Genomic DNA, 23,592 nt, shown 5'->3' with positions numbered 1-23,592 from the left:
TGCAGTCCCGCCCGTCTGCTCGGCCTTTTCTGGTTGGTTGGTGGAGGTGGGCGGAGCGTCGAGCTGCGCGTCCATTGGCTGTTTGGCGGGGCCATGCGGGCGGGGCTACGCGGAAAGGCCTGACCACGCAGGGAGTGGGTCTGTGCTGCTGGCTTCGGGTTGTGGCTGAGGCCCGGGTCTCCGCTCCAGGGCCGGGGAAGATGGTGCTAGGTGGTTGCCCGGTTAGTTACTTACTTCTGTGCGGCCAGGCGGCTTTGCTGCTGGGGAATTTACTTCTGCTGCATTGTGTGTCTCGGAGCCACTCGCAAAATGCGACCGCTGAGCCTGAGCTCACATCCGCTGGCGCCGCCCACCCGGAGGGCCCCGGGGGTGCTGCGAACTGGGAATATGGCGACCCCCACTCTCCGGTCATCCTCTGCTCTTACCTGTAAGCTACCAGTGGTCGAGGCGGGTGAACGTGGAGGGTGTGCCAGGGATATATGGGTGTTGAGGGAAGGTAGGGTTGGGGGAGATGCTGCGTTTTTTCAGACCCTGCCCCTCTGAGGACCCAGTGGTCATTCCGAAGGCAAATACCATGAACCAGGTTTCTCACTGCCCGTGCAGGAAAAAGCCTTTTGCGTCAGTAACAGAGCTTTTGGGATCCCCAAAGAGGAGAACTGGGTAGGAGTAACATCATATACCCTCTGGAAGAAGGCATGAGGCTGTGCTTTCTTTGCCCTGCGCCCTTTCGCCCAAGGAGAATATTAGTCGGTCGATTCGGTGCCAGTACTAAGGCATAAATAGAATAAATAACTTGTCTCTGCCTACAAGGCACTTTTTTAAAAAGCGATCAATATTCTTACCGTTGTAGAATCATGCCATTTTTTAACATCTCTTTTCGATCAAACAAGAAAAGGCATTTGAAAGATGCAAAGAGGACTGAGAATTCTTTGGCTTAATTTTTGCCCCCAGAATCTTGTTATTTGCCTACTGAAGAGATGAAACCGTGGCAGAAGTAGAATCCTTATAGAAACAAGACCAGAAACACCTCCCTTCTCCAACAAAAGGTTAATTTGGGTGGCTGTCCATTTGACCTGCTGTGCTTCAGTTTAATTGGCCTGGAAAGGGGTCAGCAGGGTGAAACTGAACCCCAGAAAACTTGATGAAGAAATGTCTTTTGCCTGTTTGATTACTTGCATGCAAACAGCGATTTGCAAAGACCATATGATGATAATGATCATGATCTTGTGAATTACAGACCTGATGAATTTATAGAATGTGAAGACCCAGTGGATCATGTTGGAAATGCAACTGCATCCCAGGAACTTGGTTATGGTTGTCTCAAGGTGAGTTTTTGTTTTGTTATAAGAGCAAACCCTTCAATAAAGAAATAGGAATGTCTAAATGCTGTTACATAAAAAGTATAAGAGGTACAAAGTTTTTTGAAGAATTTCGTCAGAAAGACCGTTACCAGGCCGGGCAGGGTGGCTCAAGCCTGTAATCCCAGCACTTTGGGAGGCCGAGACGGGCGGATCACGAGGTCAGGAGATCGAGACCATCCTGGCTAACCCGGTGAAACCCCGTCTCTACTAAAAAAATACAAAAAACTAGCCGGGCGAGGTGGCGGGCGCCTGTAGTCCCAGCTACTTAGGAGGCTGAGGCAGGAGAATGGCGTGAACCCGGGAGGCGGAGCTTTCAGTGAGCCGAGATCTGGCCACTGCACTCCAGCCTGGGCGACAGAGAGACTCCGTCTCAAAAAAAAAAAAAAAAAAAAAAGAAAGACCGTTACTGGCAATTTCCAGCATGGCCAGGGTCAGTGACTGAGCAAGATATTTGGTTTCCTTATGAAGGAACAATCTCTGTGCCAAAACCACCTAGGTGCAAAGACCAACCTGTCTTTGGTTCCTTTGGCCATTGACAGATTTTGAAACTAAAATGTCACCCCGACTCTCCAAGGCATGCACTTTTCCTGAAAGAGCAAAACAAAGTCTGTGCACTTCGCAACACTGATGATGGATTTGCAACACTGATGATGGATTGGGCAGTATCTTTGTTACGCATGCATTTGGGACAGAGCTTCTCTTGCCAATGACATTTCTTTTCTCCAGGCAAACAGATTCCACCATGCCCTTAGGAGAGAGATAGGGTCTATCAGTATATGTCATATAGGGTCTATCAGTATATGTCTTTGTAGGACATTAAAGCATTCCAGGGGAAGCCATTGGTTAACAGTGGCTTCTTGGAATGGAAAAAAGCTATTAAGTTTTATTAATAATATCCCTAAAGCTGAGTGTACAGTTCCTAATCTATCTCTAAAAATAACCAGTGAAGTTGATGTATCTCCTCCCCACCATGGACTCACCATCCTGTTATGCCGCATAATACAAGTCAAGACTTGGTCAGGTGTTAAGAGAATGATGGGAAAGCATTTTTTGTACTAAATCAGACACAGAGGAATAAACCTGACAGTAGTAAGACTAAAAGAGCAACTCTTACTGAAAACATGTATAGATAAAAGACAATGAAATTTTACTCTGTTGATAATTGATTAAAGTTTGAGTTAATATTGTATAGAGATCACTTTTGCCCACTTTAATTAAAAATTGAGTTTATCCTGTAAGCATTATTTCCCAGTTCCTTCCCTTTGAGGAACTCACCGACGCAAATAGTAATGAGCACTGATATAAGGTACCCGTAAAAAATGAATATCTGTGATTTCTTGGCTAGAGTTCAGTTAAGCAATGGTAAGAGGCCCAGTTCTGAAATTTTTGGCTGGAACTTAAATTTACAGATGTCCCACAGATATCAGATAATACACATTTATGACCTAAATAAAGTCCTGAGTCAGTTAATATCCTGAGTTCTTTCCTAATTCTATTCATTTTTAATAGATATAAAAGAGACCTCTAATAGGCAGTGACTTTTTAAATACCCACTCCCAAATGCTGTTATATGCTGTTTTTCCTGTAAATTGGGATAAGTAAAGCATTGTGTTCATCTCTTCTAAACAGCCTTTAATGACATTGAGTGTGTTTGGAGTGTTTTCTTTTACTATATTATTGAAGAAGCCAGTCATGAAGAAGAAAACAGGAGTTTATTTAAAACAATGTACATTTAAGATGGACTCATCTAAAATCACATGAAGTGTGTCACTAATTTCCTTGCCCTTGAGCACAGCTGTACCTGACCCTTGTTGGAATAATTGTAGTCCTGAGGCAACTTTTATTCTTTTATTAGTGAATATAAAGATAGATGTTTGTGTCACTTGCTCTGGTGAGTTGGTTTTGGTCTTGGTTGTTATTCCACAGTTTGGCGGTCAGGCCTACAGTGACGTGGAACACACTTCAGTCCAGTGCCATGCCTTAGATGGAATTGAGTGTGCCAGTCCTAGGACCTTCCTACGAGAAAATAAACCTTGTATAAAGTAAGTGTTACTTTGATTGGAGTAGTTGGTACTTGGTTGGAGGTAGAGCCATTTTCCTTGTCTTTTTATTTATTTATTTTTTGTTTTAAGAGACAGGGTCTCACTCTGTTACCCAGCCTGGAGTGCAGTGGTACAATCACAGCTTATTGCAGCCTGGACCTCCTGGACTGAAGCAATACTCTTGTCTCAGCCTCCCCAGTATCTGGGACAATAGGCACATGATGCCACTGTGCTCAGCTCGTTGTTATTTTTTGATATGACTTTTTTTAACCACCAAAGAGGGTCTATGGCTACCATTGTGCATAATTCATTTATAGAAGCAATATGTTTATAGTAGAGAGGACTCTGGACTTAAGCCCAGAAGGTGAAGTTCTAACTGTCTCTTTTCTCCAACTTGCTAAGTGCCTTTGGGCACTCAGTTTATCCCTCATCTACAGAATTTTAGGCCAGATGATCTAGCCCCAAAATTCTTACGATAGATATAAATCTTGTGCAAATTGCCTTAGTATTTCAAGAATAAAGGTTTTATTATAAAAAGTGTAGGCTCCACACTCTGAAAATCAGTTTATCTTAAAGGTAAAGGATCAAGGTTATTTCTGTAAATTCTGCTTGAAGGCACAGAATTGCCTTATACAGTTTGCTAATGGAAAGAGTCTATGGCTATGATTAGTAATATTAGAGTAACTGCAGCTGTGTCAGCACAGTGGCTAAGGGCAGAGCCTTATGAAGAAGTCCTTGCTTTTCACTGCCGCAAAACAACAGGAAAGAGTGTTTGGAGATCAAGTGTTCATTTAAGGACAGTGCTTCCTTACCTTAGAGAACTACACGCAGGAAGCCAGCTGAGTCTCAGGAAAAGAGCCTCTACAGAGGAGGATGGGAGCCCAGACTCCTACTCCTACCATGTTGCCTGTTGTGCAAATGTGCTTGATGACTTCTTGTCCAATCCAACTCTGCAAAAGTCGGTATTCTTAGAGATGCTCCATATCTTAGCAAGTATTCTGTTGAGACCCTCTACCAACTAGAGATTCTTGGAGAGTAAAGTAAAGGTGAAGAGGGTGCATTATAAAAAAATGCATTTTTTTTTTTTTTTTTCTGGAGATGGGGTCTTGTTCTGTTGCACAGGCTGGAGTGTAGTGGCACAAACAGACCTCCTGGGCTCAAGCGATCCTCCTACCTCAGCCTCCTGAGTAACTAGGACTACAGGTGTGCTCCACCACACCTGGCTAATTTTTTTTTTTTTTTGGTAGAGACAGGGTTTCACTATGTTGCCTAGGTTGGCCTATAGCTCCTGGGCTCAAGTGGTCCTCCCACCTTGGCCTCTCAAAGTGCTGAGATTATAGGCATGAGCCACCACGACATGGTCAAAAAGTTTTTTAAATTATTGTACACTATGATGTTTGACATCTTAAAAACCTTTCTGGCTGTGAAGAGACTGCCTTTCCTGAAGCTAGTCATTTCTTAGAGATAGCAAAGGGTCCAACCAGGAGCATGCCTTTGATATGCAAACTAGTCCAGAGACATATCTTCTGTTTCTGGCCTGTACACCCCAGGAAATAATACTCCTCTGCCTTAATCTTCTCAGGGCCAAGTGCCAGGCAACCAGGGACCACTCCTATACCTTAGAGCCTGCTGAGGTTATTCAAACTAGCCAGTTCTAAACTATTTGTCCTGCCCTGTCTTGCCTTTCCTGCAGAAACCCCAATGAAGATAGTGGCCAAAAGCCTTCCCCTCGCTTCTGTCTTCCAACTACCCTGTTATCTTTGTCAGGTAGCCCTGTGTAACATGATGTGCCTCCTGTCTCTAGGACCTAGGAGTATAATAAACTTTGGTTTTTCCTGATCCTCTCACCTCATTGACCATATTGTAAAAGAAAACAAAATGGAGGATAAAAGGCCACAGAGGGGCCACTGCACCTTCTCATCACTCATGTTAAATTCACTAATCTTTAAGGGTTTAAATTTTTGTGCAGTAAAACATCTTCCTTTTCGTTCTTTTCACCTAGGTATACCGGACACTACTTCATAACCACTTTACTTTACTCCTTCTTCCTGGGATGTTTTGGCGTGGATCGATTCTGTTTGGGACACACTGGCACTGCAGTAGGGAAGCTGTTGACACTTGGAGGACTTGGGATTTGGTGGTTTGTTGACCTTATTTTGCTAATTACTGGAGGGCTGATGCCAAGTGATGGCAGCAACTGGTGCACTGTTTACTAAAAAGAGCTGCCGTCATGGCCCAGGGAGGCAGGTGAAAGCTCTGTCTTCTGAATTCATCTCTACAGGCTCAAAACTCTTCTTTGATATCAGACCTGACGTTATTTTCCCTCTTTGGAGGGCATTTGTTTGGTTAAAAAGGCTTGTTCAGACTTTGGAATTTCAAACCAGATTTTACCTTGCAGACGAAATGACAAGCAAAAAGTGTTGTGGGAATCAAATTTGTTCCTTTCCTCATGCACAAAACATAAAGGATAGTGACGAGTTTATAAGCTGTGGATGGGTTTCCATAGTCTTCCTTTCTGTACATTGCTATGTCTTCAGTCCTTTGGAGCAAGCAGACCCAACAAGTTGAGCAAAGTGAATATTTGTATCCATGTTTCTCTTGTGACCCTGAGTCTTCATGCAAGGAGAACTGAAGCTGAACAATGAAAATCTTCAGCAGAAATAGAAATGGCCATGGATTGTAATACACACTGAAATTCTGACTTTCTGAATTTAAATGCAGAATAAATTTTGCCAACCTGGAGTACTGTATGAGTATTTTCAGTAGGGGGAGTAAACTCAAAATTATATTTGTTTTGCAGAAACCTAGTCATTTGAAATGAGCCCTCTTGTGTCTCCATTATGTTCCAGAGACAGTATATGCAGTGCGATAATTTCTTTATTCCAATTATGTTTTGAAAGCCAGCGGCATCAGATGTGTGAATTGAGCTATTCCTCCTGGCAGAGTTGTCCAATCTAAAAATCAGCATTTACCAGCCCATGTTGTAAATTAGCATTTACCAGCCCATGCTAATAAAATTAAGATTTCATACAAGTTTCCATAAAACTATTCTTCATGATTAGGTGAGATAAAGCAAGGAGCCTTATGCCTTTGAAAAGAAAAACACACTTCTACTAAATTAGGACATGATTTATGGGAGCAAAGAGAAACTTAGCACATTCTCTCAAAAAGGACGGTACTAAATCTCTCCCTGTGGGCTGCAGCAAGCAGAGATCCAGCCACACTTCTGCATTCCCAAATCACCAGGAATAAAAGGAAATGTTCCAAATTGTAAGTGGTTTTAAAAACTCGGTTCCCATCCTTTGCAATCTAAGTTGAAAAGAACTGTGAAATATAAAATCAAAAGTGGGCAATGTGGCCAACTCAATGGAAGAGGCTGTTACTCAGAATAACTTGCAAATTCTAGAAACAAGGTAGAACTCACTCACATTTTACCTCATAATAATTGAATTTAAAACCAGATATCACAGTTAAAGTAACTTCCCTGGATACATTCTATCATTTTGTAGCTTTCCTAAGAATTTCTTGCTTTATCATTCCTGATCACTGGTTTTACATTATTAAAGGTGGCAATTTTCTGTAAAAAATTTAAAACAGATGATCCTATTCTGTCTTGAAAGTTCTGTACCACACTGACCTTAACCTTGCTTATCACATAACAATTGGTAAACTTTTAATTCATAATCTCTATACCCTAAGACAGTATTTATTAAATTTTTATGGGTCATGAAGAAACTAGACGCTCCCCAGAAATATGCACATACACAGATTTTACATAGAATTTAAAGGGGTTCATCTACATAATTTATACCTGAAACAAAATTGTACTGGTACCCCATAAATTTATACAAATAAAGTTTAAGGGAGTTCAAGGATGCCATATATATATATTTTTAAAAACTAAGGGAAGTCTACATAAACAAATTATATTACCCAAAATAAGATGCTACTTTACACCTAACCAAGTCCTGCCTCATTTCAGACTTTTTTAACCTCCTGAGTATATCCATAACCCTACCAAAAGTTATTTTCTTTAAAAAATAAGAAACTTTGGGCCCAGCACAGTGGTTCAAGCCTGTAATCCCTGCGCTTTGGGAGGCCGAGGCAGGTGAATCTTTTAAGGTCAGAAGTTCAAGACCAGCCTGGCCAACATGGTGAGACCGCCCCCCATCTCTAGTGAAAATACAAAAATTAGCCTGGCGTGGTGGCGTGCACCTGTAAGCCCAGCTAGCTACTCGGGAGGCTGAGGTAAGAGAATCACTTGAACCCAGGAGGCAGAGGTTGCAGTGAGCCAAGATCCCACCACTGCACTTCATCCTGAGCAACAGAATGAGACCCTGTCCCCCCCAAAAAAAAAAAAAAAATTTGCAGCTCCAAGGCTTGAAGGCATTTATGTTGCCAGGGGTGAGAACTTAGTTAAAAGGGAAAAAGACTAGAAACTACTGAAGATGCCCTTCTTACAGTCAGAAAAGCTGCTGGAGACAAAAGTTGTTCTCACTGCTAGAGTGCTGAGAATCATCAATATTCCTATGTGACAATCCAAAATTACCAGTTTTCATTTGACTTTTAAATGACACCCATCATCCATCTACCCACAAACCTGGCCAAATGTGATACGACCTGAAAACCTGATGGATTAAAGGAGTATTATTTAACAATTGATTGCCTTTGCACTTTATTCAGGTTGTTTGTTAAATTTTGGTAGACAGATCTATTTGTATATGTGTGTATTATATCTAGTTTATGGCTATAAAGGTTTAAAATACTACAGTGTCCTCTCAAGGTTAAATTAGAAACTGCCTGTCTTTTATTTGTTTCTTACCTTTAATAAAATGTTATCAGTTCCCCCAGATTTCCTGACACTGTGTTCTTCTTCCACTTGACATAGGCATCTTAGCAACAGCATAGTACCCCAACCTAATGATCCCTGAATGTGTGTATGTGTTTCAAACTCCATTTTTTTATTTTTTAATTGTAATCTCACAACAGATTACCATTTTTATTTTTAATATCTGAGGTACACATGCAGGATGTGCAGGTTTGTTACATAGGTAAATGTGTGCCATGATGCTTTGCTGCACCTATCAACCCATCACCTGGGTGTTAAGCCCAGCATGCATTAGCTATTTTTGCTAATGCTCTCCCTCCCTCTACCCTACCCCCTGCCAGGCCCCAGTATGTGTTGTTTACCTCCCTATGTTCATGTGTTCTCATTGTTCAGCTCCCACTTACAAGTGAGAATATGCAGTATTTGGTTTTCTATTCCTGTGTTAGTTTGCTGAGGATAATGGTTTCCAGCTCCATCCATGTCCCTGCAGAGGACTGTTCTTTTTATGGCTGCATAGTATTCCATGGTGTATATGTACCACGTTTGCTTTATCCAGTCTGTCATCGATGGGCACTTGGGTTGATACCATCCATTTTTCTTAGAAAAAACCTCTTGCCATGTTTGGCACATCTCCAAACCAGGTGATATAACTTTGGTTTTTGTTTTTTGTTTTAGATAATCCCACTTTAAAACAAGATATTTAGTTGATTACTTCAGGTATGACTGTCAGGAGCAAATTATCTTTTCCCCGAAGAACAGCCATGGAAAGGGAATCACTGTCAAGAGCTTCAACAACATCAGTTGTAGTAGTAATAGGTTTCCCATTTATCTTGACAATTACATCATGGTCTCTCAATCCAGAGCTGAGAGAGAGAAAAAAAAAGAGAACCATGAAACTACAAGAAGAATTTTACTTATCCCCATCTATAATATCTCTGTCTTAATGGCACTATTTTGCTGGCATTAAACATACAAACCAGAAATAGCCTCAATCCTTCCAAATCGTAAAGCTATTCTAAAATATGCTGCAAAAACGTCCCTAGAGGACAACTGTCCTCTAGACAGTTTACCTTTACCTTTATAAAATTAATTTCCTATCAGAATCATGTGAGAAGTTTACTCCTCCCATTTTTTGGAATTGGTTTGGAAGGGGGAGTTTAGCTTTTAATTTCTATCAGTCCCTGACCTCTGTGAACTTCAAACATACTCCCAGCTTCAGCAGCCAAAGTGAAAAGCCCAAGTGCTATGTTTTCTCCCAGACACTTAAACTCAGCTCAGTTTGATTCTGGCAGCCCACTCACTTGCCCATCTTCCCCCGCCACCCACCCCCCACCCCCACCCTGCTGCCCAGCTCACCAGCTTATGGAGCTGGGAAGGATGCTGAGCTGCATTATAGGAATTCTGCTTCCAGTAAATCAAAAACCCGCCAACCTTCTGAGTCTAAATATTTCAAGCTCTGGCTCTAGGCTCCTTTTCCCCAAAGTTGTGACTTTATTGCCTTCAACTTAATTGCTTCACATAGACTATATATTCTAGAAGCAAAAACGAGCTCCAAATACAAAACACTACAATACAGAAATAGCCATGCCAGTGATTTGGTAAAAATAGGCTGGAAAAGGAACAGCAAATGACTCCAGGAGACACCATTTGATAGAAATGGGAAGCTCAAGGAAGAATGATAATGTGGTTTGATCAAGATAGGTGGAGTTTAAAAAGAAGTTTAATGCAAGAGGATGTGAAGAGATGCTTAAGTATAAAACTAAAATCAAGAAATAACCTTAGAACAAGGACAGTTTAGGAGGATGACTTAGGACCAGTAAGTACAAAGAAAGAACTTATAGAGAACTTAATTCATACTAGTCCTGTGATTCAGAAAAGAGAAAAAGAAACCCACAAATTATTACTAATAACCTATGCACCAAATATGAGGAACTATGGCTCAGATAGGACAAATGACCTTTTTCTGTATCATGCAACTTGTGAGAGGGATTTCATCCTGGGTCTTTCAAACTTGGGAACCCATCTTCTTGCCACTAAATCACTCTGCCTCTCAGAAACAAAAAAGCAACCACCAAAGCAGGATAATAGAAGGGTTCAGTCAGGGGCCACATCCCTGCTCTCTGCTCTCTGATTTACTGCATTCTACAAGTTAATGAACCTCTTTGTACCACAGCTGCTTCCTCTGTAAAATAATACCTATATCATAAAATGTTGAGAGCACAAACAGGTGTATAAAATACTTCAAATAGGCCGGAGCAGTGGCTCCCACCTGTAATCCCAGCACTTCGGGAGGCCCAGGCGTGTGGATTGCCTGAGGGTAGGAGTTCGAGACCAGCCTGGCCAACATGGTGAAATCTCGTCTCTATTAAAGGTACAATCATGAGCTAGGTGTGTAATCCCAGCTACTTGGGAGACTGAGGCAGAAGAATCGCTTGAACCCAGGAGGCGGAGGTTGCAGTGAGCACGCCATTGCACTCCAGCTGGGGCACCAAGAGCAAAACTCAGTCTCAAAAAAAATAAAAATAAAACACTTCAAATAGTGCCTGAGATATAGTAAAAGTTTTGTAAGTGCCAGATAATGGTGTAATTATCATTATTATTAGGTATAAGTTGGTGAAAGCCAGAAAGAACAGATTTGTTTGAGACAGCCCCTCACTCTGTTACCCAGGCTGGAGTACAGTGGTACAATCATGGCTCACTGCAGCCTCAAACTCCTGGGCTCACGTGATCCTCCTGCCTCAGCCTCCCAAGTATTTGGGACTACAGGCACCTGCCACCACACCCGGCTGATTTTGTTTATTTTGTTTATTTATTTTTAGAAACTATGTTGCTCAGGCTGGTCTCGAACTCCCGGTTTCAAATGATCCTCCCACATCATGGTATGAGCCACCATGCCCAGTCCTGATTTCTGTTCATCAGCAACTTCCGGCACTAATTTTCACATTTTAACATACATGTGAATCACCTGGGCATCTTGTTAAACATGCAGATTCCGATTCAGTGGATCAAAGGTGGGACCTATGATTCTGCCTTTCCAACAAGCCGTGCTGAGCTAATGACGCTGGTCTGCAGACCACATTCTGAGTAGCAAGGACTTAGCCGAAAGAAATCGCTTTGGTCTTGAACCAGAACTTAAAAATAAGGAGGTGGGGGAAGAGTGGAGCAGAGCAGGAATGAGAAAAGTCCAGAAAAGCCAGAGATATGCCAAATTTAGTAACATGAGACCTATGACTGCTATGCTGAACAGTGCCCTCTGATTTCACCAGAGGGAAAGCCCCAGTGAAAGTGGTGCCATAATCTAAAGAGATTACTGAGCTCTTGAAAAATAAAAACAATGAGAAGGGATAATAAAGAAGTACAGACCAGGCGCGGTGGCTCATGGCTATAATCCCAGCACTTTGGGAGGCCAAGGCAGGCAGATCACAAGGTCAAGAGATCCAGACCATCCTGGCCAACACACTGAAAACCCATCTCTACTAAAAATACAAAAATTAGCCGGGCGTGGTGGCACGCGCCTGTAGTCCCACTACTCGGGAGGCTGAGGCAGGAGAATCGCTTGAACCCAGGAGGCAGAGGTTGCAGTGAGCCAAGATCGCGCCATTGCACTCCAGCATGGGGACAGAGCGAGACTCTGTCTCAAAAAAAAAAAGAAGAAGAAGAAGTACAACAGAGAAGCCCAGGAGAATGATAATTGTAGGACAAGGCACCTCTTGCCTCAGTACTTAGTATTAAATGTTTTGAAACAACAGTGAAATCAGCTGGAGAACCTTCTTTTGGAAGCTGTTCTAGCCTTTGCTTTATTACACAGGTCTTAGTGCTGGCCTCTGATATTGTCATTCAGGATTCAAATATAAACGTAGGTTTTGTGGGGTTTTGCTATAGTTTTTTTTTTTTTTTTTTTTTTTTTTTTTTGCTTGTTTGTTTGAGACAGGGTCTCACTCTCTTGCCCAGGCTGGAGTGCAGTGGCATGAGCACAGCTCATTACAACCCAGACTTCAGATGATCCTCCCATCTCAACCTCCCCAAGTAACTGGGACCACAGGCGCAAGCCACCGCGCCTGGCTAATTTTTTTTTTTTTAATGGAGTCTCACTTTGTTGCCCAGGCTGGAGTACAAGGGCGTGATTCCAGCTCACTGCAACCTCTGCTGCCCAGGTTCAAGTAATCCTCTGACCTCAGCCTCCCAAGTAGCTGGGATTACAGGCATGCAACACCACACCCAGCTAATTTTTATATTTTTTAAGTAGGGATGGGGTTTCACCAAGTTTGCCAGGTTGGTCTCAAAATCCTGACCTCAAGTGATCTGCCCACCTTGGCCTCCCAAAGTGCTGGGATTACAGGCCTGAGTCACGGCACCTGGCCTAATTTTTATTTTTTGTAGAGACAGCGCTTCACCATGTTCCCCAGGCTGGTCTCGAACTCCCAGGCTCAAGCAATCCTCCCACGTCAGTCTCCCCAAGTGCTAGGATTACAGGGGTGAGCCAACATGCCCAGCCAAAAAATTTGTTTTAAAATACCTAAAACATGGCTAGGCGTGGTGGCTCATGCCTGTAATCTCAGTGCTTTGGGAGGCCAAGGCAGGTGGATCACCTGAGGTCAGGAGTTCGAGACCAGCCCAGCCAATATGGTGAAACTCCGACTCTAATAAAAATACAAAAATTAGCCTGGCGTGGTGGCAGGCACCTGTAAAGGCAGCTACTTGGGAAGCTGAGGCAGGAGAATCTCATGAACCCAGGAGGCGGAGTTTGCAGTGAGCCAAGATTGCGCCATTGCACTCCGGCCTGGGTGACAAGAGTGAAACTCAGTCTCCAAAAAAAAAAAAAACCTAAAATATATACTCAAACCTTTAACACTTTAAATTCTTCCCATTCTTAATAATAACTATTAATGGGCCAGGCATAGTGGCTCACACCTGAAATCCTAGTACTTGGGGAGGCCAAGGTGGGTGGATCACTTGAGGTCAGGAGTTCAAGACCAACCTGGCCAACACGGTGAAACCCTGTCTCTACTAAAAATACAACAATTAACCAAGCATGGTGGCCGGTGCCTGTAATCCCAGCTACTCGGGAGGCTGAGGCAGGAGAATCGCTTGAACCTGGGAGGTGGAGGTTGCAGTGAGCCAAGATCGTACCATTGCACTCCAGCCTGGGCAACAAGAGTGAGACTCCATCTCAAAAGGAAAAAAAACCTATTAATGAATAGTTAATAGTTACTAATACCTAACAGGTGTTAATCACTTAATAGTTATTAACTAATAACTATTAATATTGAAAGGGTAGATTTGGGAATTCCTAGCCAAATTAATTTAAACTTATGCTATTAACTCATAACATGAACTCTTCTTAGACTATAGAGAACCACCTCCCTCCCAAAATACAAAAAAAGCCTTTATAAGTACCCAAGTACCACTGTTGTCCTATAGACAACAGTGCAAGCCACATATGTAATTTTAAATTTTCATGTAGCCACATGTTAAAAAATTTTTAAACAGATGAATTTAATTTACTAATATATCTTATTTAACACAATATATCCAAAATATTATCATTATAACGTGATATTTTTAAAATAGTTATTTTACACTCTGTTTCCTATGTCTTTGAAATCCACTTGAAATAATACCCAATATACTACTACACAATGATAATATCTTTTTTTTTTTTTTTTTTTTTTGAGGCAGAGTCTTGGTCTGTTGCCCAGACTGGAGTACAGTGGTGTGATCTCAGCTCACTGCAACCTCTGCCTCCCATGTCCAAGCGATTCTCCTGCCTCAGCCTCCCAAGTAGCTGCAATTACAGGCGCACCCACTAATTTTTGTATTTTTAGTAGAGACGGGGTTTCACTATGTTGGCCAGGCTGGTCTCAAACTCCTGACCTCAGGTGATCCGCCTACCTTGGCCTCCCAAAGTGTTGGGATTACAGGCATGAGCCACTGCGCCTGACCTGAGGTTTTTTATTTAAATTAAACTTAATTTAATTCAAAATTCAGTTCCTCAGTCACGCCGGCCACATTTCATGTGTTCAGTACATACTACATGTAGGTAGTGGCCACTGTATTGGACAGATCAAGTCTGGATCCCCCATGTGTTTTACCATGGCACACATCTAGTGAAAGCAAAGGTAGATGACAAAGGCCTTCACTTCACTTACCTTTGAGCAGCTGTTCCTTCCACCACTTTACATACATAAACCCCAGAACTCACGTCGGGGAAATCTGGATAATGTATTTTCAATTCTTTACTAAGGCTAAGAGAAGTGAGAAGATTAGGAAACAATGAATTAGTCTTCTGAGCCCTGGTAAAAGCCTGAGACTCTTAGTAGGTACTCTGTTCTGCTCTAGGCTCACAAAGGCCAAGGAAGATTCCATCAAGCTAATCACAGTCATTCTCTCGGTTGGGGCTGAGCCTCTATCCCAAAGCCTAGAACCACTGGACATTATAAAATACAGCCACCATGAAATAAACTATGTATAGTTAGTGCTGATGCAGGCAGAGGCAGATACATACGCTGAGACAGATAGGGCCTAGGGTCGCAAGAGTACCTGGCTGTGGTCCAAGTGGCTCAGCTTTTCTGTTAAGACTGTGCAGCTATGGTTTTTGCCTCTGAAAAACAACCCAGACATATTCAAACACATGCTTACGGCATAGTGAGGGGCAGCATTTGCAGACCCAGATATTTCTTATTTGAAAACGCCATTCCTGGAAAGGAAAGTTATGATGTGTTACAACAAAACCTCTTTCCTGTTACCGCAGCTTAACAGACACCCATGTCCCAGGATCTCTTTGCCATCATAGCTGTCCTTTTAGGTTACCTGGATGAAACACAGGCTTCAGAGAGCCTCTGTCATTAGCACTTACACTCCTCCCACCCACCTCCTGCCTCCAGCCCCTGGGTTTCATTTCCACATTAGCTCAATCCAAATATTTCTGGGTACAACTCATGCTTGGTTTGTGCCTAGTCCCCCAAACAGTGCTGCTCAAATCACCATTATAGGAGCTGCGTACAAGTGAGTGACCCAGTAGTCTACAGGATTCAAATGACTGTCTCCGGGCCAGGCGTGGTGGCTCACACCTGTAATCCCAGCATTTTGTGAGGCCGAGGCAGGCGGATCACTGGAGGTCAGGAGTTCAAGACCAGCCTGGCCAACATAGTGAAACCCCATCTCTACTAAAAATACAAAAATTAGCTGGGTGTGGCAGTGGGTGCCTGTAGTCCCAGCTACTCGGGAGGCTGAGGCAGGAGAATTGCTTGAACCCAGGAGGCAGAGGTTGCAGTAAACCAAGATCGTGCCACTGCACTCCAACCTGGATGACAGGCAAAATTCTGTCTCAAACACAAAAACAAAAAAATTACTGTCACCACAAAAGATTGAATGTTCCTGAAAAGCACGAGGAAACAAACAAAAAAAATCCCAACTTGCTTTACCTGTCAACTGGCGCTTATGGTATTCTTCCAAGAACAACCTAACTCGATCTGAAGGAATTGCAAAGGAGATTCCTTCAGTCACTGACAATGAATTGACGCCAACCACATCACCATCCTGGCAAGGGAGGGGACATCATTCAGTCATGAAGTTTTGCAGACTGACGAGTGCAAGACCAGAACATACAGAGGAAGGAGTGAAGCTAGTTACTTAGGGTAAGAAAACCGGGCCGAGAGGAACTTTGTACTTCTTCAAAAGAGAGCAACGGATGTTCCTTTATAGGGCAAAGGGCAACTGCACATGCACAGAAGTTACCTTTTTTTCATGGCCAAAGGATCAAGGATGCTGAGGATTTTTTAAAATCTTGAGCTCATGGCCGGGCACAGTGGCTCACGCCTGTAATCCCAGCACTTTAGGAGGCCAAGGCGGGCAGATCACGAGGTCAGGACATCGAGACCATCCTGGCTAACACGTTGAAACCCCGTCTCTACTAAAAATATAAAAAATTAGCCAGGCATGGTGGCAGGAAAATGGTGTGAACCCGGGAGGCGGAGCTTGCAGTGAGCTGAGATCGCGCCACTGCACTCCAGCCTGGGCGACAGAGCAAGACTCCATCCCAAAAAAAAAAAAAGGAAAAAAAAAATTCTTGAGCTCATTTTTTTCGTTTAGTAAGTTACATTGACTTTAAAAGTGAGCCACAGTTTGTGTTTGGACAAAGGTAGGACAAGGAGCATTTGCCTTTTTATTATTTAACCAAAACTAAAAATAAACATGGAAAAGGTAAAAAGCTGTGGGATTGTCAGCAACACTGCATTGAAACTCTTCAGAAGAATTAGCAAAATTGATCTTAGGGAACAAAGCTTTGCTAAGCTAAAGGTAGGAGGTAGAAAATATTTTCCTCTTTATGCACCTCATCTTCCTGTAGCCTTTTAGGTAATGGGAAAGGATAGAAAAGAGATTTCTTTGTTCTTTTCTTTTTTTTTTTTTCTTTTTGTATGGAGTCTCGCTGTGTTGCCCAAGCTGTGTTGCATTGGTGCAATCCTGGCTCATTGCAACCTCTGCATCCTGGGTTCAAGCGATTCTCCTGCCTCAGCCTCCCAAGTAGCTGGGATTACAGGCGCATGCCACCATGCTCAGCTAATTTTTCTCTCTCTTTTTTTTTTTTTTTTGTATTTTAGGTAGAGATGGGTTTTCACCATGTTGCACAGACTGGTTTTGAATTCCTGACCTCAGGTGATCCACCCGCTTCAGCCTCCCAAAGTGCTAGGATTACAGCAGTGAGCCACTGTACCCAGCCAGAAAAGAGATTTCTGATTGTGTTAAACTACAGATTGTAATTCAGTAGGTCTGGGGTATGGCCTGAAATTCTGCATTTCATCCCTGCTCTAGTAAACTCATTGTCTAATGGAGAAGGCAGGAACAAAACAAACAAAAATGACATGCAATGCTATGAGTGAAAAAAAAAAAAAAATCATTTTGCATAAAATTCATTCTAAAAGCAAATGTAATATTTAAACAGGAACCAAAAGCAATCAGTGCAAAGGGACTCAGAAAGGATGATCGCATGCTCTATGTCAAACAGTACTGCACTCTTTTAGGTTTTCACATGTATTTGAGCAACTAGAAAACCTGGCATTTCCACTAGAGACATGGAATACAATTTAAGAATATATGACACAGCAATGTATTTGGGAGGCCAAGGCAGGCAGCTCACTTAAAGTCAGGAGTGCTGGTTGTGGCTTTTCTCTCATAAGCAGGTCAAGAGGTCTAGAGGCAGGTCTATAAGCAGGTCAAGAGGTCAAGACTAAAAACCTGGACAGATTACATTATGTAATTAGCATTTTTAAATGAGAGATAGTTCTTCATATGCAGCATCAGGGGGTCTTCAAGGATCTACATTTCATAGCAAAGCTGGTCATTCGGCATAAACCTGGGTTTAATATCCAGGGCTTTTGGCACAGTGTGGTGGCTCATGCCTATAATCCTAACATCTTGGGAGGCCGAGGCAGGAGGATCACTTGAACTCAGGGGTTCAAGACCAGCCTGACCAACATAGTGAGACATTATCTCTATTAAATAAATAAATAAATAAATAAATAAATAAATAAATAAATAAATAAAATCCAGGGCTTTTGGTAACTAGCCAATGAAAACAGAAAGCACGGGGAAGAGAGAAATTTCAAAGGAAGCCAGAGCTAGAACCCCAGTGTTCTCAGTGGGATGAGATCACACACCAGGATAACAAGCTTGAATTTTTTCTAACTATTGATTTAAGGTCCAAGAACAGAAAAGCACCATTCCACAGCTCTCTACACAAGAGTGGCACCCGAGCCTGCATTATGGAAAATGTAAAGTCCTTTTCTGTTTTTGTTTTTGTAGATACGTTGTCTTGCTGTGTTGCCCAGGCTAGTCTCAAACTCCTGGCCCCAGGCAATCATCCCAGATGTGCTGGGATTAGAGGCTTGAGCCACCACCCCTGACCTGGAATTAATAAAGTCTTTGAAAGTTAAGAGGAAACATGAAGCAACAAGGAAAGTGATCACTTACCAAGTTCACCAGAGGACCACCAGAATTCCCAGGCTAAAAGCGGAATTTGAAAAAGACATCAGTGAAGCCAATGAATACATGCTCCCTTGTCCTTTACACACAGCTCCCAAAACAGTTTACCAAAAGCAGCCCACTCTAGTAAGCTCCTATTCCCCCCTGGCCGGCAAAATTGTGCCCCTATCATCACCAATACCAAAGTAAGTGTAGGTAAAGAACTATAGCAGTGGGACCACCACCTTCTTCTTTTTTTTTTTTTTTTTTTTTTTTTTTTTGAGACAGAGTCTTACTCTGTTGCCCAGGCTGGAATGCAATGGCACAATCTCGACTCACTGCAACCTCTGCCTCCCGGTTCAAGTGATTCTCCTGCCTCAGCCTGTTGAGTAGGTGGAATTACAGGTACCCGCCACCACGCCCGGCTAATTTTTGTATTTTTAGTAGAGATGGGGTTTCACCATGTTGGCCAGGCTGGTCTCGAACTCCTGACCTCATGATCCGCCCACCTTGGCCTCCCAAAGTGCTGGGATTACAGGTGAGAGCCACCACGCCCAGTCAAGGGACCACCACCTTCTTACAGGACAGGTGACCTCCACAACAGACCACCCAATAGCATGGATGCCAGTGATCACATTGAACAGGACAGACTCTAACAAAGTGGCATTCCATTCCTCCCACAGCGATTTAACCAAACCTGGACATTCCCAAAAGGCCAAAGTTCACTCTGACATATTCTTCTCACTGAACTGCCAATATTGTGTGATCCGAGGATAGGCCTCCTGTGTCAGCAGTCCCCAAACTTTTTGGCACAGGGATCGGCTTTGTGGAAGACGATTCTTCCACGAAGAGGGGTGGTTTGGGATGAAACTGCTCCACCTCAGATCGTCAGGCATGAGTTAGATTCCCATAAGGAACATGCAACCTAGATCCCTTGCATGTGCAGTTCACAATGGGTTTGCACTCCTATGAGAATCTAATGCCGCCGCTGATCTGACAGGAGGTAGAACTCGGGCGGTCATTCTCACTCGCCCGTGGCTCACCGCCTGCTGTGCGGCCCAGTTCCTAATAGGCCATGGACCTGTACTGGTCCACAGCCCACGGGTTGGGCACCTCTGTCCTAAGTGACTTACATTAATTGCGGCATCAATCTGGACGTAGTCTATATCTGAATCCTTCATCCCCAGTTCTTTGCCCTTTCGCTGTTTGGTGCTGACAATTCCTGCAGTAGCTGTGTTCTGCAGAGAAACTGGGCTGCCCAGAGCCACCACAAACTCTCCGGCCCGAAGGTCAGATGATCTTCCCAGCATCAGTACAGGAAGGTCAGCCTGCATGTGCCCAAAGAGGCATCAGGAGGACAGAAAGGGTAAAGAACAAATCAAGATCAGAAGTGACCAATGTGTGTGTCTAACACATATATGATGCTGTCTCCATCACCTTGGCCCTTACCACCTGAGAAGCACCCACTCACACAGCTTCTATGACTGCCTTCTACTTCTTCCTCAAAGTCCAGCTACCATGAAGCTCTCAATTGTTAAGATGACTAGGACCATTTCTAAGATCTAAAACAATTACTTTGTAGAAATTACTATTAGTAAATAGCCAGTGAAGTCACTGATGAACATAAACTGACATTAGCAATTTACACAGCACCATTCCAGCTCGAAGCTTAACAGTCAAAGTGAATAAGCCACAAACAGAAAGAAGATCACCCAGGGTGACACTTCTCACACTGTAATGTGCGTGCAAATCACCTCGGGATGTTATGTTAATGCAGATTCTGAGGCAGCACATCTGTCTGGGTAAAGGCTGAGACTGAATTTCTAAAAAGCTCTCAAACACCATGTCAATATATCTGATGTGCACACCACGAGTACTATGTGTAGTAAGGACTTCAAAGTATTCCTTAGCAACTTTGAGTCCATTGCAGTAATTTCTGGTATCCTAAGACAAATAGAGGAATAATTTTCCCTGAAGCAGCGTTTGTTGAAGAAGGAGTTGAAGGAGGGGGAAAAAAAAAAGACTGCTTGATAGTTAATAGAAACAGTTAGAGGCCAAGCGCAGTGGCTCACACCTGTAATCCTAGCACTTTGGGAGGCCGAGGCAGGCGGATCACTTGAAGTCAGGAGTTTGAGACCAGCCTGACCAACATGGTAAAACCCAGTCTCTACTAAAAGTACAAAAAGTAGCCGGGCATGGTGGCAGGCGCCTGTAATCCCAGCTATTCAGGAGACTGAGGCAGGAGAATCGCTTGAACCCAGGAGGCAGAGGTTGCAGTGAGCTGAGACTGAGCCACTGTACTCCAGCATGGGCGACAGAGGGAAACTATTTCAAAAAGAAAGAAGAAAGAAAAGAAAAGAGAAGAGAAGAAAAGAAAAGAGAAAAGAAAAGGTAAGGGATATACAGAAAGGCACTGAAGCAAATAAGGAGTAAAGAACAGAAAGAAACCAGAGAAAAGCATATATTTGACAGAAAAGATGTGGTGTGAGAGTGTAGTGGGGCAGAAAATACCAGCAAATAGATAAAAATCTCCAAATATGCAGACTCTGACTCAGCCCTGAAATACTCACATTCGGTTCAATCTTAATCACCGCAAGATCCAATTTAAGGTCAATATCCTTGACAACGGCTTCATAACGGGCCCCATTCTGGAGCACCACCTCAATCCACTGCTGGTTCCTGACAACGTGGGCATTGGTAATAATGAGCCCATCCTCAGACACTATGAACCCAGAGCCACTGTACACAGGAACAGGCATGCTGCCGTGAAGTAACCTGTCTCCACAAGACAATAGTATAGACAGAGGGCAAGAAAGTTAGGGGGATACAGCCATATCATCTGAGAGTCACGGGAACCTCACTCTTACTAAACATACCTCCATCACAGTTTTCTTTTCTTTATTTCTTTTTTCTTTTTTTCTTTTCTCTTTTTTTTGAGACAGAATCTCACTCTGTTGCCCAGGCTGGAGTGCAGTGGCACAATCTCTGCTCACTGCGACCACCTCCCGGGTTCAAGCAATTTTCCTGCCTCAGCCTCCCGAGTAGCTGAGACTACAGGCATGCACCACCATGCCTGACTAATTTTTGTATTTTTCGTAGAGATAGGGTTTCACCATGTTGGCCAGGCTGGTCTCGAACGCCTGACCTCAGGTGATACACACGCCTCGGCCTCCCAAAGTGCTGGGATTACAGGCGTGAGCCACCATGCCCAGACTTCCATCACAGTTTTCTCAGACATTTCACTTTTCCCTGGCTATGCGTAAATTTTCTCCATGTATCAATGGACTTGGCACGCACAGGACCCCAGCCATCTCTTGTGAGCATGGCTGAGAGCTGGCTCCAGCTCTCCTTTTCCAGGGACACTGCCTCTTCAGAGTTGGTTAGTGTAGCAGCCCATGGGTTCTCTGCTGCAAAAAGGCTGAACCCAATCCTAATACTAGAGGCAAAAGTGAGAGCCTCGTACCACAGTGCCAAGGACCCAGGCAGGAGAGAATCAAAGGGCTCTGATTCTGGCTTAGTTTCCACCACCAACTGGCCTTGTAACGTAGGACAAATTGACCCTGCTCTCTGGGTCTGGATTTCCTTGCATCCAAAGTGGGGGCTGAGCAAGATCACAACCAAAATGCCTACTAAGCTGGATGTGGTGGCTCACACCCGTAATCCCAGCACCTTGAGAGGCTAAGGTGGCAGATCGTTTGGGTCCAAGAGTTTGAGACCAGCCTGGGCAATATAAAAATACCTTCCTTGTCTCTCCAAAAAATACAAATATTAGCTGGGTGTGGTGGCACCTGCCTATAGTCCCAGTTACTCCAGAGGCTGAGGTGGGAGGATTACTTGAGCCTGGTAGATGGAGCTGCAGTGAGCCATGATCTGTCATTGCATTTCAGCCTTGGCGACAGAGCAAGACCTTGTCTCAAAAAAAGAAAAGAAAATGCCTACTAGCTCTTACATCTGACCTTAAATTTTGTCTGTGGCAGGACGGGGAAAAAGCACCAGTCACCTAAGTGGGCAGGGGGAGCTCGGATTTGGAAGTTACCCTTGTGCCTCTGCTCTTTGGTTAAATGACCTTGAACAGGTTATTCAACCTCTTTACGTCTCAGTTTCCTCACTGGTGTTTTAGGATTAAATGACGCTTGCGAATGGTCTGGAGTAGGTAGGCACGCAGAAACCATTAGCTGGGACAGTGGAGGTCTTCCTCCTCCTCCTTTACCTGCCCCACAGCTGCATGTGAACCACCGATGGCGCCACCTTCTCCACCACCGCGGCGATGAAGTTGTAATTCCTCCTGAGCGGGCCTGCCCTTCTGCTCCCTATGAAGAAATACTGGGTCAAGAGTACGCCTCGAGCGAACCAGACCTGCTATCCTAGTTGGAAAAATGTTAAAGGCAAGTCAGTGTTCAAAAGGTGCATGGTGAGGGAGAATCCACGTAGCAGCCGGTAAAGAGCCCCTGTTATGCAGGAAAGGAAATCAGGAACAGAGAGGGGTCGAATCCAGGAGGCAAATGACGCAGGAGGACCCCGCACGAACTATGCGGTCTCAGTGAGGTCTTGTTCCTTTACGCTCCTCCAGAGTTAGAAAGTGTCCCCAGGGTGCGCGCCCCCCTCGGCTCACCTGTATCCCCGCAGTCCCCCCACTGCACAGGCACAACCGAGATATTGCCCAGGAGGCGCGCGGCGCGGTTTTCGGCCCGGAGCGCACACAGGCTGGGGTAGGTGCGCCTGTCGCTGCCGCACACGGCCCCTCCCTTCCTCCGGCAACCGCAGGTGCTGGGGAGCCCGGGGCGCAGCGGCTTGAGGCACTGCAGCCCCGGGGCGCACGGCTGTCCCTGCGCCCCGCCGCAGACTTGACCCTCGGCCGCGGGGCAGACGCGGCAACAGCGGCACAGGTCGAGCACCGGCGTGGTACCCAGCGAGCAGGTGGGCAGCGCGGGGCAGCGCGTGGGCTGGCAGACCGCGGGGCAGGCCAGCTGGATATGTAGTCTCTCAGCCCCGGCCCAGAGGACCGGCACCAGGAGCAACAGCAGCCCCGGCAGGAGGCATCGTCCCAGCCCCGCGGGCCGCAGCTGAGGTCTAATCATCCTGCTCCTTCCTTCCTCGCTTCCACTCTTCAGTGACTTCACTCTGGACCTGCAAACGCTCCTAAATGAGAGACACTTTCTCCCGGTCATGGCGCCGCCTCCGCCGGCCCCCAAACTTTAAGGGGCAGAGCCTGGCATACTTCTCCACATACACACCCGTACATCCCCTACCACCCGCCCCTGTCCGCGCCCCGGAGCCAGGTTCTCCTCCAGGCAATGAGGGGAAGGTCTCTAGCCCTACCCAGAGGAGGAACCTACCTCCTGAAATCCCTAAAACCGACAATGGGGGCAGACTGATAAGAAAGCTCACCCGCCCGTGGTCA

At 44.4% G+C, this 23,592-nt stretch overlaps 2 protein-coding genes across 2 annotated transcripts; one reads left to right on the top strand and one right to left on the bottom strand.

Annotated features, from left to right (window-relative positions):
- Window positions 1-101: 101 nt before the first annotated feature.
- On the top strand, window positions 102-6,145 carry TM2D2 (TM2 domain containing 2). Its single transcript, XM_007962241.3, has 4 exons — window positions 102-427; window positions 1,238-1,325; window positions 3,288-3,403; window positions 5,406-6,145. Exons 1-4 carry the CDS (start codon window positions 201-203, stop codon window positions 5,617-5,619), a joined length of 645 nt encoding a protein of 214 aa, XP_007960432.2. The 5' UTR covers window positions 102-200; the 3' UTR covers window positions 5,620-6,145.
- HTRA4 (HtrA serine peptidase 4) lies at window positions 5,625-23,536 on the bottom strand. The gene is made up of 9 exons (XM_007962240.3): window positions 22,804-23,536; window positions 22,402-22,501; window positions 20,762-20,966; window positions 19,325-19,519; window positions 18,201-18,233; window positions 15,656-15,770; window positions 14,871-14,928; window positions 14,381-14,476; window positions 5,625-9,094 (listed from the first exon to the last, which is right to left on the bottom strand). The coding sequence occupies exons 1-9, from the start codon at window positions 23,357-23,359 to the stop codon at window positions 8,932-8,934; spliced, it is 1,521 nt and encodes a 506-aa protein (XP_007960431.3). The 5' UTR covers window positions 23,360-23,536; the 3' UTR covers window positions 5,625-8,931.
- Between the last annotated feature and the right edge of the window lie 56 nt (window positions 23,537-23,592).

The sequence above is a fragment of the Chlorocebus sabaeus genome, chromosome 8, assembly GCF_047675955.1.
Source record: "Chlorocebus sabaeus isolate Y175 chromosome 8, mChlSab1.0.hap1, whole genome shotgun sequence".
NCBI lineage: Eukaryota > Metazoa > Chordata > Mammalia > Primates > Cercopithecidae > Chlorocebus > Chlorocebus sabaeus.
The sequence above is the reverse complement of the archived record's forward strand: the minus strand, read 5'-3'. Positions and strand labels throughout refer to the sequence as shown.

What these genes read in the sequence shown, in the direction of transcription:
- TM2D2 (XM_007962241.3), top strand. Translation starts at nt 201, where the DNA reads ATGGTGCTAGGTGGTTGCCCGGTTAGTTACTTACTTCTGTGCGGCCAG. An exon ending in TTGGTTATGGTTGTCTCAAG is followed by an intron (nt 1,326 to 3,287) that starts GTGAGTTTTTGT and finishes GTTATTCCACAG; the next exon opens with TTTGGCGGTCAGGCCTACAG. An exon ending in GAAAATAAACCTTGTATAAA is followed by an intron (nt 3,404 to 5,405) that starts GTAAGTGTTACT and finishes CTTTTCACCTAG; the next exon opens with GTATACCGGACACTACTTCA.
- HTRA4 (XM_007962240.3), bottom strand. Translation starts at nt 23,359, where the DNA reads ATGACCGGGAGAAAGTGTCTCTCATTTAGGAGCGTTTGCAGGTCCAGA. An exon ending in TGATTAAGATTGAACCGAAT is followed by an intron (nt 19,520 to 20,761) that starts GTGAGTATTTCA and finishes GGGCACATGCAG; the next exon opens with GCTGACCTTCCTGTACTGAT. An exon ending in AGATTGATGCCGCAATTAAT is followed by an intron (nt 18,234 to 19,324) that starts GTAAGTCACTTA and finishes TTCCGCTTTTAG; the next exon opens with CCTGGGAATTCTGGTGGTCC.